At 46.0% G+C, this 23,270-nt stretch overlaps 1 protein-coding gene across 2 annotated transcripts in view; it reads left to right on the top strand.

Moving 5' to 3' along the window:
• The first annotated feature begins 14,514 nt into the window (after positions 1 to 14,514).
• Positions 14,515 to 23,270, top strand: part of EPHA4 (EPH receptor A4) — a 154,864-nt gene continuing 146,108 nt past the window's right edge. The window contains exons 1-2 of one of the 2 annotated variants that reach the window (XM_078666463.1): positions 14,515 to 14,671; positions 21,984 to 22,051. In XM_078666463.1, coding sequence (XP_078522589.1) covers positions 14,578 to 14,671; positions 21,984 to 22,051 — 162 coding nt within the window. In that variant the 5' untranslated portion in view covers positions 14,515 to 14,577. The remainder of the gene's footprint in view (positions 14,672 to 21,983; positions 22,052 to 23,270) is intronic. The other variant, XM_078666464.1, reaches the window with a different exon arrangement.

The following is a 23,270-nucleotide window of genomic DNA, read 5'->3' as shown; positions in this document are numbered from 1 at the left end:
TAGGCCAGCAAAAGCATGTGGTAGCACTTTTAAAAGCCCACATACTAAATGTCTCGCAGACAGCGCATGCGCTGGCTCAGGCTAGACCTAAAAATAGCCCCCATTGCTGTAAAAATGGCCCCAACACTTCCGGCCGACCAGGAAAACTCCCAGTGCCTGCTATGGCCAGTGTGAGATTTCCATCCACTATACACAGGAATGCAGGCAACAGGCTTCCAATCTGTGGAAGTTCTTTTCATCCCCATCTTGTACCATAATAAACTAGAGACTTCCAAAATTGAGCCTAATGGCTTCCATGCTCTTATCCACAGAGTCATACTACTGCACATCTGCAACAGGCACACTACAAGTACAAGCACTCAACATGCACACAGAATGTCAGCACAAGGTTCTGGGTAGTCACATAACAGTGGAACTTTACATAAGGCGGCAAGTTTACAGCTGTCTCATTGACTCAAGTGAAAATGCGCAATCACGCTATTAATCGCAAAACATGGTATGCTGTCTCTACTGCTTTATGAGCCTCGCCTAGAACAGGAAGAGTAGTGATCTGTGCGGGCATGCTTGGTGTGCCACTCCAGGTCATGGGATAGGACTTGGACCTAAGTTAGTCTGCACACATGCTAGATTAGTATGACACAAGGGGAAATTTCAAAGTTAGGATACCAGATACACACACCGCCAGGCACTCAGGTCAGGGGAACATGCATGTATAGCATTCAGGCATCATTCTTGTCCCAACACAACTGCTGAGGCAGACTCTGGTAATTCCTCTTTCTTTCTGATGCTTCTGTACACTTCTTCTCTGCCTGAAATGTTTCTAAAATTACAAACTCCTGCTGGAAATATCCATGATTTCTGTAATTTTTGGACAACTGTCAAAATTCGTGGAACATTAAAACACATGAATTTTCTGCAGACCAATCTGTTTACTTTCCCGTTCAAACGTACATTGGATACCGGTTGCAAAACATGGTACACTCTTTTATTTAACATGTATTTTCAAAACGTAGTTAGTTGTGTAACTTGCAGCAGATTTTGTCCATCTGTGTGCAAAAAGTGTATATTATAGGGAAATATAAAATAAGTAATTTGAAAATGACAACTGTTGGTTTAAATTGTTTTCATTCCATTCAACTTCAATGGCTGTCATTAAATTTATTTTATTTATATGTAGCTTTATATAGCATTGTCCAGACCAGAAGGGTTCCAAAGCCCTTTATATAAGAAACGGTTACATTTTGTTCCGAAACACCGAAAATCAAAGAAAAGTATTTTAATTCATGGCATAAGCAGTGGACCTAGAGGGGCAGTGTTCGTCATTACTACCTGAAGAGAACACAAACAACTCACATGTAGCTATACAAAGTATATTCGACATGTATTTACAGAAATCCGCAAGTTCAAATTTGAAGGTTAGCATTGATATTTCCTAGAACATTCCATAATACTTAATATGCCAAAGGAAACTGCCTGGTAATAATAAAGATAACTGCATAATACAATTTGTTCTCAAGAAGACCATTCCAAGTCCCCATCTGGGGTGATCCTCAGCTGCTGCCCAAGATGCACGGCCTGGGCCCTCCCTCAAGCACATCTTGAGGCACATAAAGGTCAGAGTCAAGGAAAAATATGTCAGTTATTAATCTTCAAGTACCTTCTAAGGGCCACCAGGTAAAGTGATTGGACAGTCAGAAAACTCTATCTCTTTCTCTCCCTGCACTGTCTCTCTAGCTCAACCTGTCTACCTCCTCCTCTCTCTATCACTACTGATCTCTTCAACTATCATCACTCTTTCGCTACCTTGCTCACCGCTTTTTACCTCTCCGTCCACTTCTCTACTGCCTTCTAACTTAGCCATACCTCCCTGTCTACATTGCTTCTCTCCTCTCTCCTCGCTTTCTTTACTTCATTTTCTGTTCTTTACCTCTCCAGCTTTTGTTTTGTTCTACATTGCCAATGACTAAATCCCGCCCTTCTCCTACCCTCATTTTTCTGTCTACTCCGTCTCCATCTCTGTACCTTCCTCTACCATACTCTACATCTCTTTCTTTACCTTACCTTACTTTATGCCTCAGGTCTCCCGCTTTATTTTACCTCAACTATTCACATCACCCTTCTCTTTACCTCTTTTTTAATCTATATTTAAATGGCCCTGAACGTACCCCCATCTCTATCAATTTTTGCTCTAACTCAACTCTGTCTACCGCACCAGTCTTTCAATGCAGCCTATCTGCCCCTCCTCTCTGTGCTTCTCTCTCACCAACTTAACTCTATCACACTCTCTAACTTCTCATCTCTATTCCCCCACCCATCTATGTACCTCAACGCCCTCTACCTCAGCCCGCTCTCTCCATTTTACTGTTTCCAGTTTACCGACCTTTACCTCTCCTCCATGTATGTCACTTCATTGCTATAACTCACCTTTATGTTTCTCACTCCATCTCTATATACTTCAACACTATTTATATTTGACTCACTCCTCTCTCTCAGCCTCGCCAATCTCTACCTCGCATTTTCCTCTACCTCGTTTCTCTTTTTACTTCACTTCTTTCTCACTACGTCCTCTCTCTAACCCCCTCCTCTCTCTCATACACACTCACATCTCAATTTGCCTCACCATGCATTGGCTACTTCAACTCTTCACTCCTCTTTTCTTTACACTCTGTTCCCTTTACCTCATATGCCTCGCTAACGTACTACTTACTACCCTGCTATCTCTTTTTCTTGAACTACACTTTTGTCCATCTATCATTATCCCTTTATTTTGCTCTTTTCTCTATCTTTACCTCCTTCTCCATTTCAACTCTCTCTGTATAACCGCTCTCTCTTTGTACTACTCTCTATTTCACCTCTCTTTCTCTACCTCACAACTCTCTCTGTCTTTATCACCTCCTATACTTCACATCGTCTGTCTGTTGCTCTGCAAGCTACTCTTTTTTTCTTTACATTTAATCTCTGTTTACACTCATCCCTCTCTGATTTTTCACTGCTGCAGCAAAAATGTGTGTTGTGGTGGGAATTTATCCAGCAATCAAAGCTTATATTTCAGTGTCTTTGTACATGTGTCATAATTTAACATTAACAACTAATCTACTAAATATTGACCATGTTACCTTTTCGGACAACTGACCACAGTGTAAGGAACTGGCTGGGAAACATTGATTTACACATAAAATATTCTTGTTGCTTGAACAATCTAGAGAAAATAAATTTGATTTGAAAATATTTTATTCAGGCAATCAAGTCCATTAAAGATTTGGACAAATAATGTAAACAGATGTACAGAGATGAGACATTAAAATATGCTAAACAGATGAAGCTCAATATGCATACCAATTTAAAGCGCAAGTGACTATAAGCATGATCATAAATGCCGTGAACCGATAATCAGCATAGGATTTTTAACCAGTTCTGCAAATTTTGCCCGAGGTTTCTGAGGCTGAATAAACATTTTAATTACATTTAGCAGGATATCCAAAATTAAAAGACCTGAGCTAGTGGACCCAAGATTTTAAACTGGCACAATAGTATATAAAGTGCAAAAACCCTGAGAGTGTTGAATCTGTTGAGGCACTAATGATAACAAAATGTACATTTTGCCAAGTGCTAAAAGCAAAAGAGCCTCCATATGCATACCAATATAAAGTGCAAGTGACTATTGCCATGGTCATTGATGTGCATCGATTGTCAACGAGGCTGAGTAGAAACATTTAGTTACATTTAGCATTTAATAATGTATAAAGCGATGTGCCCTAAGAGGATAAGGTGCTAAGTCTGATACGGATCTGACAATAAAGAGTGTTGACTTGAGCTTAAATGTTCACAACAAAGCTAGGGGGGCTGGGAAATGTCAAAACTAGCACTAGCACCATAGAACTCTGAGGTTCCAAAACAAACACACTCAGTAGGTAAAAGTTAAATGTACTTCGATGAACAGACATAAATCGTTATGTTCCATGTGATGGAAGGATATGAAAAGTACCTCGTTTAATAAACCTACAAAATAATAAATTCAAATTAGAAGTGGATATCTTCCAGTAACAGCCAGGCGCTGGGTTCAGGGTAATCTTTTAAAAGATTATTCAAGCACAACCGGACTGTAAGGGTTGATGATGTACAATAAATGTTTTTATCAATGCTTGTTGTACCTTTCGTTTGGTACTTTTTGGCTGGCGGACGCTTGGCTTTTTGACCATTTAATTGTTTGCCATGCACTTGTCTCTGAAAGTTTAACATGTAATTCGGTAGTGTTTGGCACCAAGATTGAATTAGCTGAAAACAAGTAACAAAATCTATGTTGTTTCGAACATGGGCACCCAAATATATCTTGTCGATGTCCCTAAAAATGATTATGATGACAGTGGTCTTACTGTGGATATTCAGTTGCTCTGGTTTTCATTGTCACAAAGTTGAACATATCAAATTGTCATGAATATAAAATTGCCACACAATGCATTGATACAGCTGCTTTGCACGTTTGCAATTTCCAGTTAAAGTCATATTATAGCTTACTCTTAGTAGTGCGATTTAGAGTCACTTCTTGCTCGTAAAATGACTCCAGGTTACATTCTAGGGGGCAGATTTACTGAAAGTTCGTGCAACACAACACTTGCGCTGCGTGAAAGGGAGTGAGCAAAACAGAGTAATATCTACTAAAATGTGGCACTGTTCTACACTCTTCCTGCTCTAGCACACTTTTTTCAGCCATGTGCTAATGCAGACGCTTTTGTGCTACAGTGCTAGGGTGTCTGTGTTCTCTAAAGAATTTTTTTGTACTGGATACTTCCCTTCCAGTATAAAAATGATGCTTTAAGACTTTCCCACTTTGTATGTGTGTGGTAAAACAGATCACATATGCAAAATAGGAAAACCAAAGAGAAATGAAAACATTTGTCTTCATTACTCCTGCCATGAGGAGGCATAAGATTTTGGCACAAATCCTAGTTCTACGAACTTTGTAGACAGGGATTTCCTTCAAACCCATGAGTGGTGGCACGAGAACAAAGTGCAAAGTGAAGCAAGGCAGCAAATTGCACAACTTTGTGTTACTTTGAGATACAATCTATTAAAAGACTGGTCTTAGTATCTGCCTGCATAATTTCGACAGAGGGAGAACCATTGGGGAACTGTTCCTAAAATTCTAAACTAATGTAAGACTCAAAAAGACACAAAGGGGCTGATTATGATTTGCTCATTATACTCCGAACTGTACATAAACCTCTGTTTAAGCATGGATCAGAATTACAACTTGATAGGTTTTTAACATATCTGATAATTTTTTGATGTGTTAAATGCTACAACCTGTGTTAAAATTCCAAAATCTGCATGTTATTCCCCAATAACTTGTAATAGGTGTTATTTATCATACATGATAAATAACATACCCTGTGGTATCGTTAGCAATTGTAATAAAAAGCAGTTAAAGTTATAATTGCACCCAAGGGAGGTAGCACCCCATGACCATGGGCTAATTTGAGCTAGGACTGATTGGAAGGTTGGTTAGCATGTGGACTCAGCGTACTTGAGTAATGAAGTTTGTGATTGATGTTTCCTCTAAGCCCGTGTGGTACTCATAGTATGGCCCGCAGGCCGCCAGCGGTCCGGCAGGTCTTCCTTGGTGGCCCGCGGACTTTGCATGTATGTACTCATGGCCCCCCCAGAGAGAGAGAGTGGAGAGAGAGCGAGAGAGAGTGGAGAGAGAGAGAGTGGAGAGACTGACACAGAGAGAGACTGACAGAGAGAGACTGACTTAGAGAGATTGACTAAGAGAGACTGACTAAGAGAGAGAGAGAGAGCGAGAGAGAGAGACTGGCTTACTGAGACTGACTGACTGAGACTGACTAACTGACAGAGACTGACTGATAGAGACTGACTGACAGAGAGAGAGAGAGAGAGAGAGAGACCGACTGAGAGACTGACAGCGAGAGAGAGACAGTGACTGACTGAGAGATTGACAGAGAGAGAGAGAGAAACGGAGTGAGAGAGACTCAGTGAGAGAGAGACTGACTGACTGAGAGAGAGAGACTGACTGACTGAGAGAGACGGACTGACTGACTTACTGAGAGAGAGACTGACTGATTGACAGAGACAGACTAACAGAGAGAGAGAGAGACTGACTGACAGAGAGAGAGGGACTGACAGAGAGAGAGAGACTGACAGAGAGAGACTGACTGATTAAGAAAGAGAGAGAGAGAGAGAGAGTGAGACTATGATGGAAATTGGGTCAAAGTGTGTATGAAGCTATGCAATGCCTCTTAAGATTGCTATTTTCTGCGACACAAAGTTTATGAGTACCCATGTTGTGAGTACCCATGTTCTAAGTAAACTTTATTCCTAATTTCCTAGTTGCTGGTACGAAAACTAAAGAAGCAAATGCAAAATATATGCCTCTGTATGTTTAATAAAATAACTATTTTCCTTTAACCCTACCTAGGGAAATCAAGCTTATTTTTGGATGACATTGCAGTACTAATCTACCTGGAAAAATATTTTCCACAACAAATATGTATCTGAACAAGAGACAGGAACACGGAAAAGGAAAAGTTTGTTATGAAGGGCTGGGTTTCCAATCTGGAAAACGTGTGTATACAAAACGATTGTTATTTTTGGAAAACATCCAATTCCCCTATTAAAATAAGTATGTCTGTGTGTGTATGTGTGTATATATATATATAAATCAAGGGGCTGGACTGTCACATGGCAATGAGATTCATCATTAATAACATTGCATATTCACTACCTCATGTGACTTTCAAGAATGCCAGCTGAAAAATACAGCAGGTAAAGGACGTTATTTGTTTTTACTATGCTCCAAGTTATTTGTTTGTTTTATGCTCCAGTGAAATTATATAGAAGGGGAAAGGGAGGAACTTAAACTAGCCATGATGCAGACTGCCTAATGCAAATGAAGTTCATATGTTTGCGAGTTGTCGCAAATGAAATGAATGTTGGGTCAATATTATCGAAAGGGTAAATAACATGGTTAAAAAGGGTCTGGTTGTAAATCTATACTATAATTACGGTTATCCGTCTATGTATAGGGAAAGCATGGATAAACCAACAAGCACCGCCTCTAGAACAATGGTGGGACTTGTTATGTTTTCATTATTAATTCGAACTTGCAATACCAAGAAAGAATGGCTGAGCCTTTATGAAGGGATTTAGAAGAATATGGTACTAACTAAATTAATGTTATAAATACGTTTTATATCTGTCGACTGGTGAATTATTCATGTAGCAGATACTATATATGTAAGTTTGCTTGGGCTCTTGAATGCATAAGATTATCATATGATTAGTTCTCATTTTTTGTAATCCTCTTTTTCGAGTTCACTAATAAAAAAATAGCCTTGGAAACTGACCCTCTTTGTACAGGGGCAGCAGGGAACCAGACCTAGATGAATTAATATTCGCGCAGCACTGAGCTGCATGAAATTCTGCTACGCAAAGAGTGAGAAAAAAATTACAGCGTCATGTTTGTAAAGGATTGAAAGGTCGTGATGTCATGGAAAAAACTGCGGCGCAAGGGGACCCCACTAACTTTGAGGGGGCCCCAACCCTTCAGGAATCTCCCAATCAGCCCTGGATCAATGAATATCTGTGATACATGGGAGACCCGTGGGCATCCTTCTGTGTTGCGCCACTCGCCAAAAAAGTGGACCTGAAAAGCGCAATAACCGTCTGTTTTTAGGTGCGTGAATTTATGCATAAATCTGAAACGTTCTGCAGCCACACTCGACGAATTAGTGTACCTGAATGTTTTATTCTGCGGTAAGAGTGATTTCTGCTTCGTTGCCTCTCTGTCCGAAGCATTAGCCTCATTTCACCTCTGTTCTCTGAGGACGGTGGTTTCGACCACTAGGCGGCGCTCGTGACTCACTGGCGTAGACCCTCGGCAGACCGCGGGTCCCGGCTCACCGTTGCAGGAGCGGCAAAGGGGGCCCTTCCCCCCACAGCCCACAAGCCCCGCCGAAGCGGGACGCGTCACCCAGTTTCAACCCTAAAAAAAAGCTCCTCGGCGGATTCATTGGATTGAAATATAGGAACGGCATCCGAGTGCAAATTGCTTTGTGCCGTACGTGCTTGGAATTGTGTTTAGGCTGGCTGCTGCAGTGTGCGCCCGCTAACAAACACATGCAGAGTGTTGGCACAATGTGCCGATTCTAGCATACCACATACTAACATTAGAAAACTGCTGCTAGAACTGTGCATGCGTCAATTCCATGTTGGTGGTGCATGCAAAATGCAGTGTTCCGGTGCATACCTGTGCAACAGCAAGCCTGCATACCACATGCCCACTTGAGATCTTGGAGTGTTGTTAAGTGGTGCGTGCTCGCATTCCTAGACTCTTGCTGCCTACTTCGCTGTACGTGCTGACGTTTCCCGATGCGTGCAGCAATAGCATTTTCCCAAAAATATCCAGTGCGTCTGCTAACACGTTTAGACTGGAGTTGCAGTGCCTGCAGAGATTTACAGCCCACTGCAACAGTCTGACTACCAGTTCTACACAGGGGCTAGACTGTGTCTGGTAAGGCTTCTAGGCAGTTTATAGGTACATGGTCCTGGCATTTGGTACGTATGCATCTGCGTAGTGACCAATCACAACTTCCTCTTGGGTGTCTTTGTGCTCCTTGCAGACTGTGGCTTAAAAAATGACTACTCTAACACAGGCATATTAAGTCGCCGCCTCAGTTTATAATTTCCAGTCAATTCGTACTGTCTCATTTCAGACTGCTGCTGCTGTGTTAAGAACGCGGGTGGCACAGTGTGTACCCCTTGGCATTCGTATTCGGCGCGAACTCGACTTGAGTGCTCTCTTTACAGTAGCAGCAGTTACATCACACACGTTCAGATTGTGTTTAAATGCAGGTTAACTGATCTGCCCAGGACCACAGGGTGTGGAACCGACGCCAAGACTCCAAAACGGTTCCACGGTTGCAAAGTTCGCAGCTCCGCCACATCCCCTTGCCAATTGCAGTTGGCATGCACAGCTGGCAGCGTCCGATTGCTGGCACGACATGCCTACACTCACCCCCTTACTGGTCGTGCATAAATCATGCTTCTACGCAGTTCCAGCTATGATCACTGCACATATGTGGACCTTTTCAATTATTCGAAACTCTGGGTTCTGTCTCTTAAGCCCTCTCATACGTCGCTCTGCCCTCACGTGTGGCCCTGGACTGACTGTCTCTGAATTCCCTGACTCCAGACTTCACACGCCGACTGCTCTTCTGTTTCACGTTGCAATGTTGAAATTCGCGGCTTCCTGCGACTGCTCCGGGCTGCATATGGAGAGCACCTGATTGATTTTTACGCACGTGTTTTGTTTGCCCCCTCACCTCCGCCCGCCGCAGCCCCCACCCCCAAAACACAGGAGAGGGCCGGAAGTGCCCAGGAATACACATCTGAGCGCTCCAGTGTTTGAGGAGTAAATACGGCGTCCCCAGGTAGCGACAGATATGCCGGGGCTATCTTTTAGCACAGGGTAATAACGTTTCCATTTACTGCAGGGTTCCGGGACTCAAGTGTGCAAACAACACACCGATGACACTTCCAGTTACATTTTACCGTGGGCGCACAGAGTGCAGGGACGCAAAGCCAGCTGCATGCCAGCGTGACTCTGCACACAACGCAGGAACCCTCAGGTGGGCTGCAGATTATGGGGCGCGAGATCGCATCGAGGCGCTATCTGGTTTCCACAATGCAAGATGCCGGTTAGATGCATTAAATGCATTGCTAGAAATTAACTGTTGGTACCTAGGAGCCACTCTTCAGCTAAGGGGTACCAAAGGCATGACACAAAATAGCGCAATTACAGCATTGTGTGAGCTGCCATATTTTTTAGGGATTTTCTGACTCACCTCTAAGCGTTTTCATTTCAATGTGAATGGTTTAGTGATTTTGGAGGACGGGCAATTTAATTGAATGGAGATGGAAATATTACTTTACGGAACGCGATGAAGGATTTCGGGACGGGTGACTGAAGTGAATGGGAGACATTTCTATTTTGAAGGAAGGTAACAATGAGTACAAGCACGTCGACACCTTCGGGTGAGTTGAGAGGTTTGCGACCTCCTGCCTTGCCAGACGGGCATTAGCTTCCATTTGACAGTCTAATGTCTTCTCGGAGTTGGAGTTTGGTTTGCTGTGACTGGAAACAAATAATTTACACACCTTAACATGGCGATTTGTAACAGGACAGGACAGGAGTCTAGAAATGGTTCCTCGTCAAATGAACTAGGTGGCAAATCTTCTGGGCAGCTTCATAATATGTATTTCGCTTCTATATAGCGCTATATGTCTGCTTAGCCATGCGATAAACCATGTAGGCACCTGCGAAAGAAAAATACAATACACTTATATGCCTGCTTTCTCGAATCTAGGCTCGTTTTTTTCTGTCCGTGTACTGGCATTCGGGGGTGCAAACTCAAAATGAAACCTTGTGAATATCAAAAAGCTTGTCTCAGAGGACCTTCAGTTGGGGGACCGGCAGGTATGCATGAAGGACACTCTGAGCGTCCAACTGCTCCTGGCGGGGAGGGGCAGTCCCTCATTCAAGCTCTAACAGCGTCCATCGGAGGCCCACCCTTTTCAATTGTCGTGCAAAAAGACTTCATTTGCCCAGTGCATTCAAAATGGAGGCTAATGACTCGAGGCGACTTCAACACCAGCGGGTACACACTAGACTCCTTGCTTTGAATAGAGACACTCTCTCGTTCTGCCTCTTTCCATCAAAGAGGCACAAACCGTGCTTTTGTTAGAAACGAATGCGTCGAAGGTTCATCTCCCTTTGGGTTCTTCAAGGCCCCTCCACAATTTACAGGTCGAAGGAGATGGTCCTGCCCGCTTCCTTTCAATTTCTTGCATTCCCATTTCCCTGGACCTACAAGTTCCTGTTATTGGATCCTATCCCCTGGTTTGGAAGAAAACACAGCTGCACTTAGAGTGGAGTCGGCCCCTCAAACCCCCCCCCCCCATCCCCTTCTCCCCTCCAACGCACTCCCTGCGCTGTTGATAGCTAAGCCCCATGCCCCGGGTCAGGATGAGTGCCGCGTCCAGTCATGATGGGTAATATTACATGTGGGCAATATAACACATTAGTAGGGGTGTATTTTGAGAAGCTGCCCAGAAGTGGCTCGTCCATATAGACGATCACTCAGGGCATCAAGATAAGCAGTGCAGACATTTTGAGAAAATGTTTACTTTTTTTAGGGGAATTAAAAATGTAAAAATGATAAAAGAAACGGTGAAGGCATTGATAACTTGGTTCTCCCAGGGTGCCAGTTACTAGCAGCTAGTGTGCAGCCACCCAGGAGGGGCTCGGTATTATCAGACACAACCTTTCTATATTGAAATGAGCTCAGTCAGTCAGGGGCATGATGCAGACCCCTGCAGACCCTATGGAACCGCGGATGCTGACTCTTATGTGGCGGTAGGGTGGGGAGGGATGTTTAGCAACAAAAAAAAAAGCAATCACGCGTCAGTTGCCCAGCCCCAGACAGTGGCAGCGGGGCAGTACCCATGAGTTTTTAGAAGCTCAGATGCATAGTGGTAAGCAGGATTTTGCGTTTCAATATGCGACAAGCTATAGCGTGCCCTCCACCAATGTTGAGCTAGACTGCAGTGACACTCAAAGTACGGCCCGGGGACTTTCTGTGGCTCTCCTCGCCATCACAGGCGCCCCCAGGTTAACAGCAGCACTGAACTGCTGTTTACTTAAGTAGCACAAACATTAAGCAAGACGTTAAATAAATGAAGACACTTTTATTTACATGGTAACTAAACTGAAGTAAAATATTCTATGAAAGTATCCTGCAACGTTTAACCACCCACAAAGCCCCACTCCCATCCTGCTACTATCAGTGCGGCCAGATCCGAACTGGCCATATTGGGCGCTGGGTGTTTCCCTGGTGGGCCGCCAGGGTGGGGCCGTTTTTTGGACCCCTGGGGTGCCGTTTTTGCTTCCGGGGCGAGCTGTGCAGCGTAGCTGCAATATTGGCCCGCTGTAACAAAAGAAGCTGCAGTGTTATCCACGCACACCCCCATAAGCCCTGCGGCCAACCCGACTCAATTGCCAAGGGTGATTTGCGTTCCCAGTCCAGCCCTCAAGCTCACCACAGACCACACTTTGCGGTTTCTCTGAAAACGTTTGAGAGTATCTATGAGCTAGAGTCTGCCATTGCAGGTAGCTAAGTGTCTGCTCATTTGCTGTTTTTTTTATTAGGTGGTGCCTAGGTTTCCACCAGCTTTCAGACTGACTCTGCCTATCCAAAAGAAACAATTGATGAAGGGAATGCCGGACAATGCAAACATTCATCCCCAGTCACAAGGACCGGGGTTTAATCCATCATTCTTTTGCTCACCACTCCACCCCAGTTTGGACCCACCCATATGCAAATCAGTCTTGACTCTGTTTCTTGTGGGAACACTACAGCCAAACTGCCAAGCCAGGTCCGCCCTGGACCAGGAACAAGCATCCTGATACCGGTTTCAGGGCATCACCCTTCATCGGCCAGGTTAGCTTGAATCCAGTTGTGAAGTGAGCAAAGGACCCATGTCCGGCATACCCTTTCCACTCAGGGTGACATATGCAAAAGAAACAATTGATGGACGGAATGCTGGACAATGCAAACATTCACCTCCAGTCACAAGGATCTGGGTTTAATCTGCCTATCCGCCTGCTTTCCATAGTGGCTACTTCCCTCTGTGTGTACCATATACCCTGCTAGTCTCTCCAGTGTGGTATGGGGTGTTTATGCTATTGCTGCTATGTGGTGCACCCCATGCCTCACAAGCATGGAATTGTGTATTCTTTAAATTTATTAATGTATTTACTTTAGCAGTTTGAAGCTGAGCTCTTTCTCACAAGCAGTGAACGGCCTCCAAAACGCCTTCCAAACGCCATCCAAAACGCCTCCGCCCGACTGATCGTCAACGTCCCCCGCCGTAGCCACATCACCCCCCACCTGAGATACCTACACTGGCTCCCCGTCGACAAGAGGATCACCTTCAAGCTCCTCACCCACGCACACAAAGCACTCCACAACGCCGGACCAGCCTACCTGAACAGAAGACTCAGCTTCTACACCCCCACCCGCCAGCTCCGCTCCGCCAGCCTCCCCCTCGCTGCTGTCCCCCGCATCCAACAAACGACCTCCAGCAGCAGATCCTTCTCCTACCTCGCCGCCAAGACCTGGAACACCCTCCCTACCCACCTACAGCAGACCCAAGACCTACTCGCCTTCAGAAAACTCCTCAAGACCTGGCTCTTCCAGCCGTAGCGGCACCCTCTCCCCTCAGTGTCTTGAGACCCTCACGGGTAAGTAGCGCGCTTTATAAGTACTCTAATTGATTGATTGAACTGCGCAGATGTGGTAGAGTGCCAGGCATAGCTTAGAAAAGCAGGAGGACCATGTGCTGTTGGGGGGGGGGGATAGTTGAGAGCACGGGTGGTCACAGTGGCATAGGTCAGAGGCATGAATGTGGCCTAGCGGTCAAAGCTGCTGTCTTTAGAGCTGGGGAGCCAGGTTCGAGCCTTGGTGCTGGGTCAACATCCTGTGATTCTGGGCAAATCATGTAATCTCACAGTGCCTCCCAGAAATGAATGTGTCCTTGTGTAACGTAGCTGGTGCTCATGTAGAGCGCTCCAATACCTTCGGTTCGAGTTCGCGCTATATAAAACTGAAAAAAAAAAAAAAGAGCGGACATGTGTCCTGTGGTTTCTTACTTTGTCCTTTCTGGTTCAAACAAATACATTACAGTTTCGATGTTCCCAATTTATCAGGAGAGCCAGTGAAACAATCAGCTACAAAGATATCCTCAATGTCTCTTGTAAAAAAAAAAAGTTTGCTTGAACTGTAAAAAAGAACAGCGGCAGAAAGGTCAAATGGTTATAAAAGCAGTGCCCGATATAACGGTTACAGTTAACACCTTGGACCCACTTTTAAAAAGAAAGCCGCTTCGCTGCCTGGAGATTCGGAGTTATGGCCTGCCCCGGGGAGGGTAACTGTAGTGCACCCCTAGTTCATTCTACAGCCAAGTAGACGCACTTTATCTTATGGTACGCCTTGGAGGTAAGTAGCTGCACGTTATCACGTGTTCTGGCGAAGGGGTACACACATGGACTTTGCCAACTGCTGTGTCGTGGTGGGGGGAGGGGGGTCGTCTGTATTTTTTTTTATTTTGTTTGTATGCGTTTTTATATAGGTAAGTATTAAGAGGTAGGCAGTAAGAGGTAAGGTAACCTCCTATTTGGCCCCAGAGGTAACTCGCCGCACTTTGCCTCCTGGGCTGCGGCTTATCTTGCCGTCTCGGCGCGTGAATCGCGCCCTGTCATCTCCGAGCTCACCCTCCAGACACACTTCCTGCGCCAGACCAGGTAGAGAAGGGGCGGGGCGGCGCAGAGCGGTCTCTCTCTGACTGGCTCGCAGCTTGACTGACGCGTGATACGTCGCGCCGAGCCCCGCCCCTGCCGGCAGTGCCGCGAGCCCTGCACGGAGCGCGAGCATTGATTCCACAGGGATAGCAGCGGCTCGGGTGGCAGCAGCAGCTCCGGCTCCAGCAGCAGCAGCAAGCATGGCCCGCACCCTCAGCACCCTGCTCCTCCTGGCCGCCCTCTGCGGGACTTCCCTCGCCGTCACCGGCTCTCGGGTCTACCCTGCCAGCGAAGGTAAGGGCCCTGGACGGGGCCCGGATATGGGGACCCCTGGGAGGCCTCTCGCCGGAGGATAAAGTTCAGCTGCGCGACAGCAACTTGTGTTGGGATGCGCGAAAGGGATCCAGTGCTCTGTGGATTGACAGCAGAGGGACCGGGGCATGGATGGTGCCAACCTGGCTTGCAGGACAGCGGGCACCTGGGCAGGACGCATCCTCCTTCTTCAGTTGGGCACAGATGCCACTGGATATTTAGTCTCTTTCTACCGCTTCTCTCTACTCCATCCTTTTTTCCTCTTTCTTTCCTTCCACCCATGGCTATCTTTCTCTACACATTTTCGACTTTTTTTTCCTTCTCACTCATCTTTGCCTAATACCGAAATGTATCTTGCCCTTCCTTGGCTATTTCACTTAAACACCTCCCCATGTTTACCGTGATGTTCTTGACTACCCCAAATATTGTGGGGGTACTCCCTGGATATCTACCGGATGCTTCATCGCCGTATTTTTGGGGTTCTTCGATGGTGGTAAGGTTTTTTTATGCGGACCTGCACAGTGTCACCATTTTCGGTGTGCCAGTCAGACATTTGAAAGCCTGTGTTCTTTTTGTGGCGCTGGATGACCTGGTTTCTGTGCACTTGCTTTGTAGAATGTAGGCGCTAGATGCGCGTTTTTAAAGAGCTGGATCAGACTTTAATCTGGAGTTATTTTCCGTATTGGCTGCTAAAATGAAGATGATTTAAAATGTGAATCGGCTATCGCAGCCCTCAAGTGATGTGAGACTGGGTGTGCTCCTGGACGACCCCGCACCGTGTCTCCGATCTTCACTGCGCTGGTTTTGGGCGCTTTATGGCCAGGTCTTTTGGCCCTAGGTGGCCTAATTTTGCGTGATTTATGATGAGGTTTTGCGATGGGGTTTTCAGGACTATGTTTGTGGATGAGAATTACCGGGCCATGGCTGTAGAGAGGGAAGGCAGATAGAGTTCGGGTTTGCATTAGGGTGATATGTTTTCTGAATGGTCCAGTTATTGTGTGAGTTGGTGTATTTTCTGAGTGATTGCGATGTAGTTTTTGGAGGGTTACCATATTTTTGGTCGGGGTGATTTCTTTTAGGATAAAGGTGATCCATCAGACTTGTGGGCGAGGGTAATCTTGGTTGTGGGTGGGGTGATCTGGATTTTGATGGGGTGCGGGATTACGTTTTACTCCCTTTTTGTGATGCATGTATTGGTTGTGGCTATCGGCTGTTTTGTATTCGAGGGAGGGTGACCAGGTTTGTTATGCAGGTGATACTTTTTTTGAGCGAGAGGAATCTGTTTTGTGGGCGATGGTGCTTGCTTTATTTTAATGTTTGTGTGGGGTTGTTTCTGGTTGAGTATTTTGTTCCTGATTGTGTGCGCTTGGGTGATCTGCGGTAGCCCCTCTGCGATCCTGCCTTGGTCAGCACCTCCTGTTCCCCAGCTCTCCCTGACAGTGGGACTGGCATCACCACACACACACAGGCTCATCTCCAACATGGGCTGTGGTGGTTCCAAGAAGGGAAAGTAGATTAAAAGGACATTGAGCCAGGAACTCACCCAAGAAGTGAGACTCATTTTTTGTCTAAGCCAGAATTACTGCCACAGGCCTCAGAAGCTGAGAGTGGCCGGGACCCTCCATTTGCGCTTTTGAAAGGCTTAGGGTAATTTCGGCCTCTCTGGACCGGTCCACCTCCGGAGGTTCCCGAGAGCCCGTGGCCCTCAGTGCCCCACCAGAATAAATGTCCCGAGCTCGGTAGACGGCGTTGGGGCTGTTATGGTGGCCCGAGGCTGCGCCTGTCTGCAAATACTAATTGCTATTTCGGGTTAACCTCCGTGTTTATGTTGAAAACAAACCATACGTTGCAGGCGCTATCTTCGGAGAGTGTCTGGTGCTGGATTTGTGAGGTGTGTGGCAGACAGTCTGGGGCTGCCCGGTTTGTTTCATGTGTAGTCGGAGCACTCCACAGCTCGTGTATTGATTGGCTGCTTTGTCCCCGGCCTTTGCCATGTCGGGCTCGCGCTAGGAGGTGTGCACTGGGCCACCGTTACATAACGGGTGTTGTACTAGCAAAAAAGGGAGAACGGTGCGCAATGGCCTTCCCTGCTCCCTGTAAAGGGTCTTTTATTCAGGACGTGCGAAGTCCTTTTTTTATTTATTGTTTTTGCATGACTTTTTTAGCATACGCGAAGACCTGAATCGCTTCTAGGCGCTTTGCAGAGGGCGTGTAGGGCCCGCGTTGAGCTCACCTCGCTCCTGTACCGATAGTTCACTCGTTGCAAAGTGCGCGTGAAACTTTAACCCTGGGATTTGCTCACGGTCAAGCTATTTCGACCGAGTGGAGCAGCCGAGGGTAGAAGCCAACGTGTGCTTGTTCAACCTTCTGCAACATTGCAGTGGGACCACAATCTGCCCACTTGCACTGTTGCAGAACTAATTCCTTCTAATTCCTTCCCATGCACGTGCTTAGACGAGTTGTGAAGAAGCAGCATTGACAACAATGTCCCGAAATGATCTTAAGAGCTGCGCAGTCTGATTTTGGTGAGGCGGATGCACGCTTTAAAGCCCCCAGAGAATTTAGGCGCTCGGCCGGCTGTATTGCAAGTAGACGGATACCTGACGATATATTCAAGCCACCAGCATTACCTGATGCGAACTTACCGTCCACAAAACAGACCCCGATGTCAGCGTTTCAACGTTATTGTATTAGTGGCATTGAAAGCCGGCGGCGCGTTTTGACACTGAATCCCTTATCTTCGGCAGCTCCAACGATAGAGCTGTACTGTACTGAGTAAAATAGCTCTGTGGGTCAATGTGACTGTTGTAGAGATTTACGAGCAAGCTCCAGACAGACGTTTTCAAGTAGGCGCGTCTTTCTGCCTTGAAAGACGATAACACCAGTACGCCATCCACAGTGTTAAGTGACAGCAAAATGCGTGTGTGTGCACAGTAATATATAACAATAATAAGCAATGTATTGCATTTTTTCTTATTGTGCATTGCAGAAATGCTTAGTTGTGCGCTCTGCATTTAGACCCTGTTTGACATCAAAGCCTGTCTTCCATTTTTGTTTGTACCATATTTTCCTTTTTAGACTGTTGTATAAAATACTTGTAGTCAGATAGCAGCTTCCGTAGCTCGTTATCTTCACTGGAATCCCCAAATGGCCGACACCAGGTGTAATGGAGGGGTTGGGGAATGGTCACATTTTTATGGCACAGTTTGCTGTGGTAGCGAGAAGTATCTCAGGGCAGCAGCTTGCTTAAAGATAAAGTGTTTGTAGAAGGGGAAAACAAGAGCTTATACATTTCACTTTTATTGGGGTGGGGCGAGGGAGGTTTGCACTCTTTTATGCAGCAGGCTGCACACTGTGCTTACATGAGGAGCGACCCAGGTAATGCCCAAAAATGTACTCCAGAATGTTGAGGGCAAAAATGTTGTGATGCAAGAAAGCCGAATATACAGCCCCGAAACATGAAGGGAATTCTGTAAGCGCAGCGTCGGTTTTATTGACTCCACACCAGGATACTTACTTGTGCAGCTAAGCACAGCAGGCACAGTGCATCTGTACACGTCTGTATATAACCACCTTGGCATTGTTTTGTTCTCGATATTTCAGTCACGTTAATCTGGTGTTATTATTTTATTTTATTTTTTTATTTTACAGAGTTTTATAAGCGCGAACTTGACCCGAATCGGGTATCAGAGCGCTTTACATAGCACCAATTGCATTACATGAGGACGCATTCATTGTTGTTAGGCACGGGGAGATTAAGTGATTTGCCCAGAATCACAGGATGTTCAGCGTCATTGCCGAGACTCGCATCGTGTGTTGTCTGTGACGGCCATGATGCCAAGGTCCCGTGGCAGTGAACTGTGCAGTGGCATTGCACGCCATGGACCACAGAGTTGTTCCGAACAGCCTTTTTCATTTCCCTGGTCCTGCAGCGTTCGGTGTTTGTGCTCAGTTTATTGACAATCCCTATGTGGGGGTCACTCACTCGGCCCTGCAGTCATGGGTAACAGTGCTGTTCCAGTTCTGGTCTTGCTGTAATACACGCTCGGGGTCCCTCTGTCGCCATGAGAGGCTCTGCTCTCAGGTATGAGCCGCTTGAGTGATTGTGTTTTCTAGTGTGGTCTGTGCGATGGGTGGCCCTATCGTGACTGGGGTCTCCAGGAGGGGTCTGCTGCCTCCGACCGTGTTCTGTGGGCTGGCACTGCCACCATGAGTAATAAAGGCCCCCGGGCAGGCATTTTCTGCTGACTTGGTGAACCATGTGCCCCGAGTGGGTCGCTCCCTCGGAGGCCGCACTCTCTGGGAGGACCCTACTTTAGGGCGGCCCCGCTGCTAGGAATAGTTTGTTCTTGAGGAGGCCCTGATGCCAAGACTGTTATCTTTTTCGATCTACGAGTGTCCTGCTGCTGTGCTGGCATGTTTTCTCGGGTGGCCCAGCTTCTAGGAGCGGTTTCTACTCTAGAAGGGGGCTGCAGCCATGAATGACATCGTTTCCAGGAGGCACGTACTGCTATGAATGGGTTGCCCTCTAGGCGGGCCCCACCTGCTGATATAACTGTTGTGTTCACTAAGAGGGTCGGGTCCAGTTGCCTCAAGAGACCCATTCTCTTGGATTGCCCTGCTGCTATGAGTTGTTTGTTTTTAGGAGGGCCCTGCTAGGTGAGAAACCATGTTCTTTTGGAAGGCCCTGTATTTGTGAGTTGGTGTGTTCTCACAAAGAGCCCTGTTCTTATGATTAGTTTGTTCTGTTAGAATGGTAATGCTGCTATGACTGTTTTTCCCTCAGATGGACCCTGCTGCTGTGAGTGACTTATTATCTCAGAAGGCCCTGCTGCTATGAATGGTTTGTTTTCTAGAAGGACCCCTTTGCTATGAGTGAATTGTTCTCGAGGAAGGCCCTGCTGCTGTGAGTGGTTTGTTCTCTAGAAGGGCCCCTTTGCTATGAGTGGTTTGTTCTATAGGAAGGCCCTGCTGCTATGACTGGTTTGTTTTCTAGAAGGACCCCTTTGCTATGAGTGAATTGTTCTCTAGGAAGGCCCTGCTGCTGTGAGTGGTTTGTTCTCTAGAAGGACCCCTTTGCTATGAGTGAATTGTTCTCTAGGAAGGCCCTGCTGCTGTGAGTGGTTTGTTCTCTAGAAGGACCCCTTTGCTATGAGTGAATTGTTCTCTAGGAAGGCCCTGCTGCTGTGAGTGGTTTGTTCTCTAGAAGGACCCAGCTGCTATGAGTGGTTTGTTCTCTAGAAGGACCCAGCTGCTATGAGCGGTTTGTTCTCTAGAAGGACCCAGCTGCTATGAGCGGTTTGTTCTCTAGGAAGGCTTTGCTGCCACAAGTGATACGTTATCTCAGACGGCCCTGCTGCTATGAGCTGTTTGGTCTCTAGGAGCGCCTTGCTGCTACGAGTGACACATTCTCCCGGATTTCCCTGGTGCTGTAAGATGCTTGTCCTCTCAAGGCCCTGCCCCCATGACTGATCACGGTCCTGTGGCCAGGCCTTCTGCTGAGAGTGGCCATGATCTCCAGGGGGCCCTTGCTCCCATAAGCGCCTCTGCTCAGCGCACCCTGGGCTAGAGAGACTGCACTTTATTGCTTCTTTTCATTCGCCTCACGTCCTCTTCTCTTCCTTCTCCCATGAATCGGGTCTCATTGTGGCCTTTGTCTCCCGTGGCCCTCTTCGATTGAAAGCCAGGGGAGGGCGCCTACTTTCCTGGGGGACGCTAGGCAGGAGGTAGGGCGACGGGACAGAGACGCCTCCCTGTCAGCACTCACCTCCTGGGTGAAATACTCTGACACGTCCTCGCAGGTGTAAGAAATGTGGTTCTGGCCCGAGGTCACATGTAATGATTTTTAGTCACTGTTCTGTTTGACTAATTTGCCTTTGATAGCGGCGGTACATCGGCTGGTTCGGTCTCAGCCTCCTGGTTGCAGTCAGGCTCGCGCTTATGGCGCAGTTAAATATGACCGCTCCATTTCTGCACGTGTGAGAAAAAAAGATGGCGGTAATAAGCAGACCTGGGCCTCGAAATGCTGGCGTCATTACAGAGCACAGAGCGCCCAGCACTTTCGGATTTACCTCAGGGGTTTGCTGCTAGAACACGTCTCGTAAAAGGCGCTATAAATTAAAATGCCTTTTTCCATGTAACACATAAAGTCGAACATGCAACAAAATGAGGGGCGCGCGACAGTTTCAGTTATTTTTCACAGAATAAGTTCAATTTTCACAAAATATTAGTGCATCTGACGAAATTATTTTCACTGGTATTACTTGCAATTTTCCCTGTGAGCCTACACCATGCACCAAAACCAGGAAAGGAGAAAACTTTTCTTTGCTCGATGATTTAATTATACCCAAAATAATCTCACAAAGGCATACATCATGCACAACTTGAGCACAGACCCACGCTAAGCAAAACTGCAAAACTATAGTGCTTTTTTTGTGGTAAATGTAATGTAGGAGTAAAGCTGGAGCTGGGAGTGGAGCTCATATTGCTGGAGTAGGCCTTTATATTTAGGTATAGGTATGATTATTGGAAATGGCTCCTTCCAAGGGTTTGCCAGGCAACTACTTTTGGGACAGTGCCTCTTTGCGTCTCGTGCCTGCAGAAAACGTGCTACAAAATACATCTACCACGGTACAGAACTGGCCCCGGGCCTCCTCTATTTTACCTTCTGGCATGTTTGTGGAGTCGCAGGTTTATTAATTTTATTAAAATCCTGCCAGAACTATATTTTTTGGCACAGGGGAGATATTTTGTGTATGTAAAACATTTGCTAGGCCTACTAAATATTCAATGTAAACATAACGTGAGACCCTCTGGTGAGAACAAATATATCCGTTTACAAGTAAAGCAGTTCTACAAGGAGCAGTGAACATATTAACAAGGCAGTGCAGTGTGTTGAATCAAGGTTACATGGAGCAGTCGACACTTTTTAAACACAAAGCGTACTTGAAATTTCGGGAACAGGGGATTTAAGCAGTGTGCCTTGACTTATAAAGTGTTTATTCTAGCTCCAAAGGTGGGTTTAAAACCACCAAAATATCCACTCATTTAGGAGTCCCTGAATGTCAGATCCGTGCCAGCTTTTCCGAATAACCACTGACTCTGTGATTGAGTTTCGTTAACAATAATTGTGTGCAAATGTATCATATGTGCCTCTCCTGAAAATCGTGAATGGGCTCTGCCCTCTTGGACCTATGCTGGACACCCATGTACGGTAGCCCGCTTTACCACCCATTAAATGCTGTTCATTCTCAGAAGTGGCATTTTTCATATTCTCTTTCATTTTCCTTTGCAGTGACGCTCCTGGATTCGAGATCGGTGCAAGGCGAGCTTGGGTGGATAGCCAGTCCGCTGGAAGGCGGGGTAAGTGCGTTGCAATCAAACAGTGAAATGGAATGATTAGTGCACTTCTGGAGAGCCCTAATGGCTCGATTATTGTTGATTGTGGTGGGCAGGTCAGATTTCCGCCAGGGCCCCATGAAGTGAATTAGCTTTTGTGGGAGAAACCCAAGACTCTCCTGGGATGGCTCTGGTCATGGAAGACCTAGTACCAGAAAGGGCTGAGATTGGGCCTGGAAATGAAGAGGCCGGCTGAGGCCTGTCTCGCATGCCCCTTCAAGGGTAGGAAGGCAGCGGGGAAATGTGATCCGGTGTACACACCAGAATCTGCACCTGTAATTGGGGTATCCGAACCAGGCTCAAGATTGGAACAAACTGTTCATCTGTTCTGAGGTTTTTACTTCCAAGGAATGGCCGCGCGAAACAAAATGCATTTGTGTTTAATAAAAGTTGTATATCTTCATCAACAAAGATGGACTGCCGCAGGTAATAGCTCTGTGGAGGAAAAAGTGCCCAAACCAATCATTTCTGGCCTTCTGAAAGAAGGCCGGCTATGCTGATGTTTATATTTGTAGTTTATTTCTAATAAAAGAGTCATAGTTTGTCGAAGCCTAGGTGGGAGAGACATGCAGCAAACATTATTAGAGTCCATTTTAATCTTGGTCATTGCGTGCGATGAATGGCTTATACCATTTTTATTGAGGGCACAGCAGCAGAAAAAATACTTTTTGGTTAAGGTCAGCGAGCCATCCACACACTTTAAACAGATCACAATTGACACCTGTGCAGCATCGCATTTAATCACTGAATTAGATATCGTAATACATCGATTTTGAGCATTTTATAGAAGAGTTGAAGGCATATGAAGTACTTTACTTAAGATTCACAGCCCTGCCTTGCGTCGGATGGATACATAGAGAGAAGTGTTGGTGTTCCGCTGTGCAGCCGCTAGCAGGACACATATACGATACAATAGAACTACCCTGCCCAAACGCACTAGCAAAGTGGAATACCTTGACTTTATCTGGGACAGTCATTCCCCATACTTGACCAAGTTAATCATATAGACACAATAAAACAATCCAGGTTTAAATACATTTAATACAAAGATATCTAAAAATATACTTCAAGTTTCCTATGCATGCAGTATCAATCTGAAATTAAGCAGATTATTATTTCATATTTATTTATTTATTTATTTATTTATTATTATTAGACTCAACCAGGCACATATGGATTTTCT

This window comes from Lissotriton helveticus, chromosome 11, assembly GCF_964261635.1.
Source record: "Lissotriton helveticus chromosome 11, aLisHel1.1, whole genome shotgun sequence".
Classification (NCBI taxonomy): Eukaryota; Metazoa; Chordata; class Amphibia; order Caudata; family Salamandridae; genus Lissotriton; species Lissotriton helveticus.
Note: the sequence above shows the minus strand (reverse complement) of the source record. Positions and strands in the feature narration are given on the sequence as shown.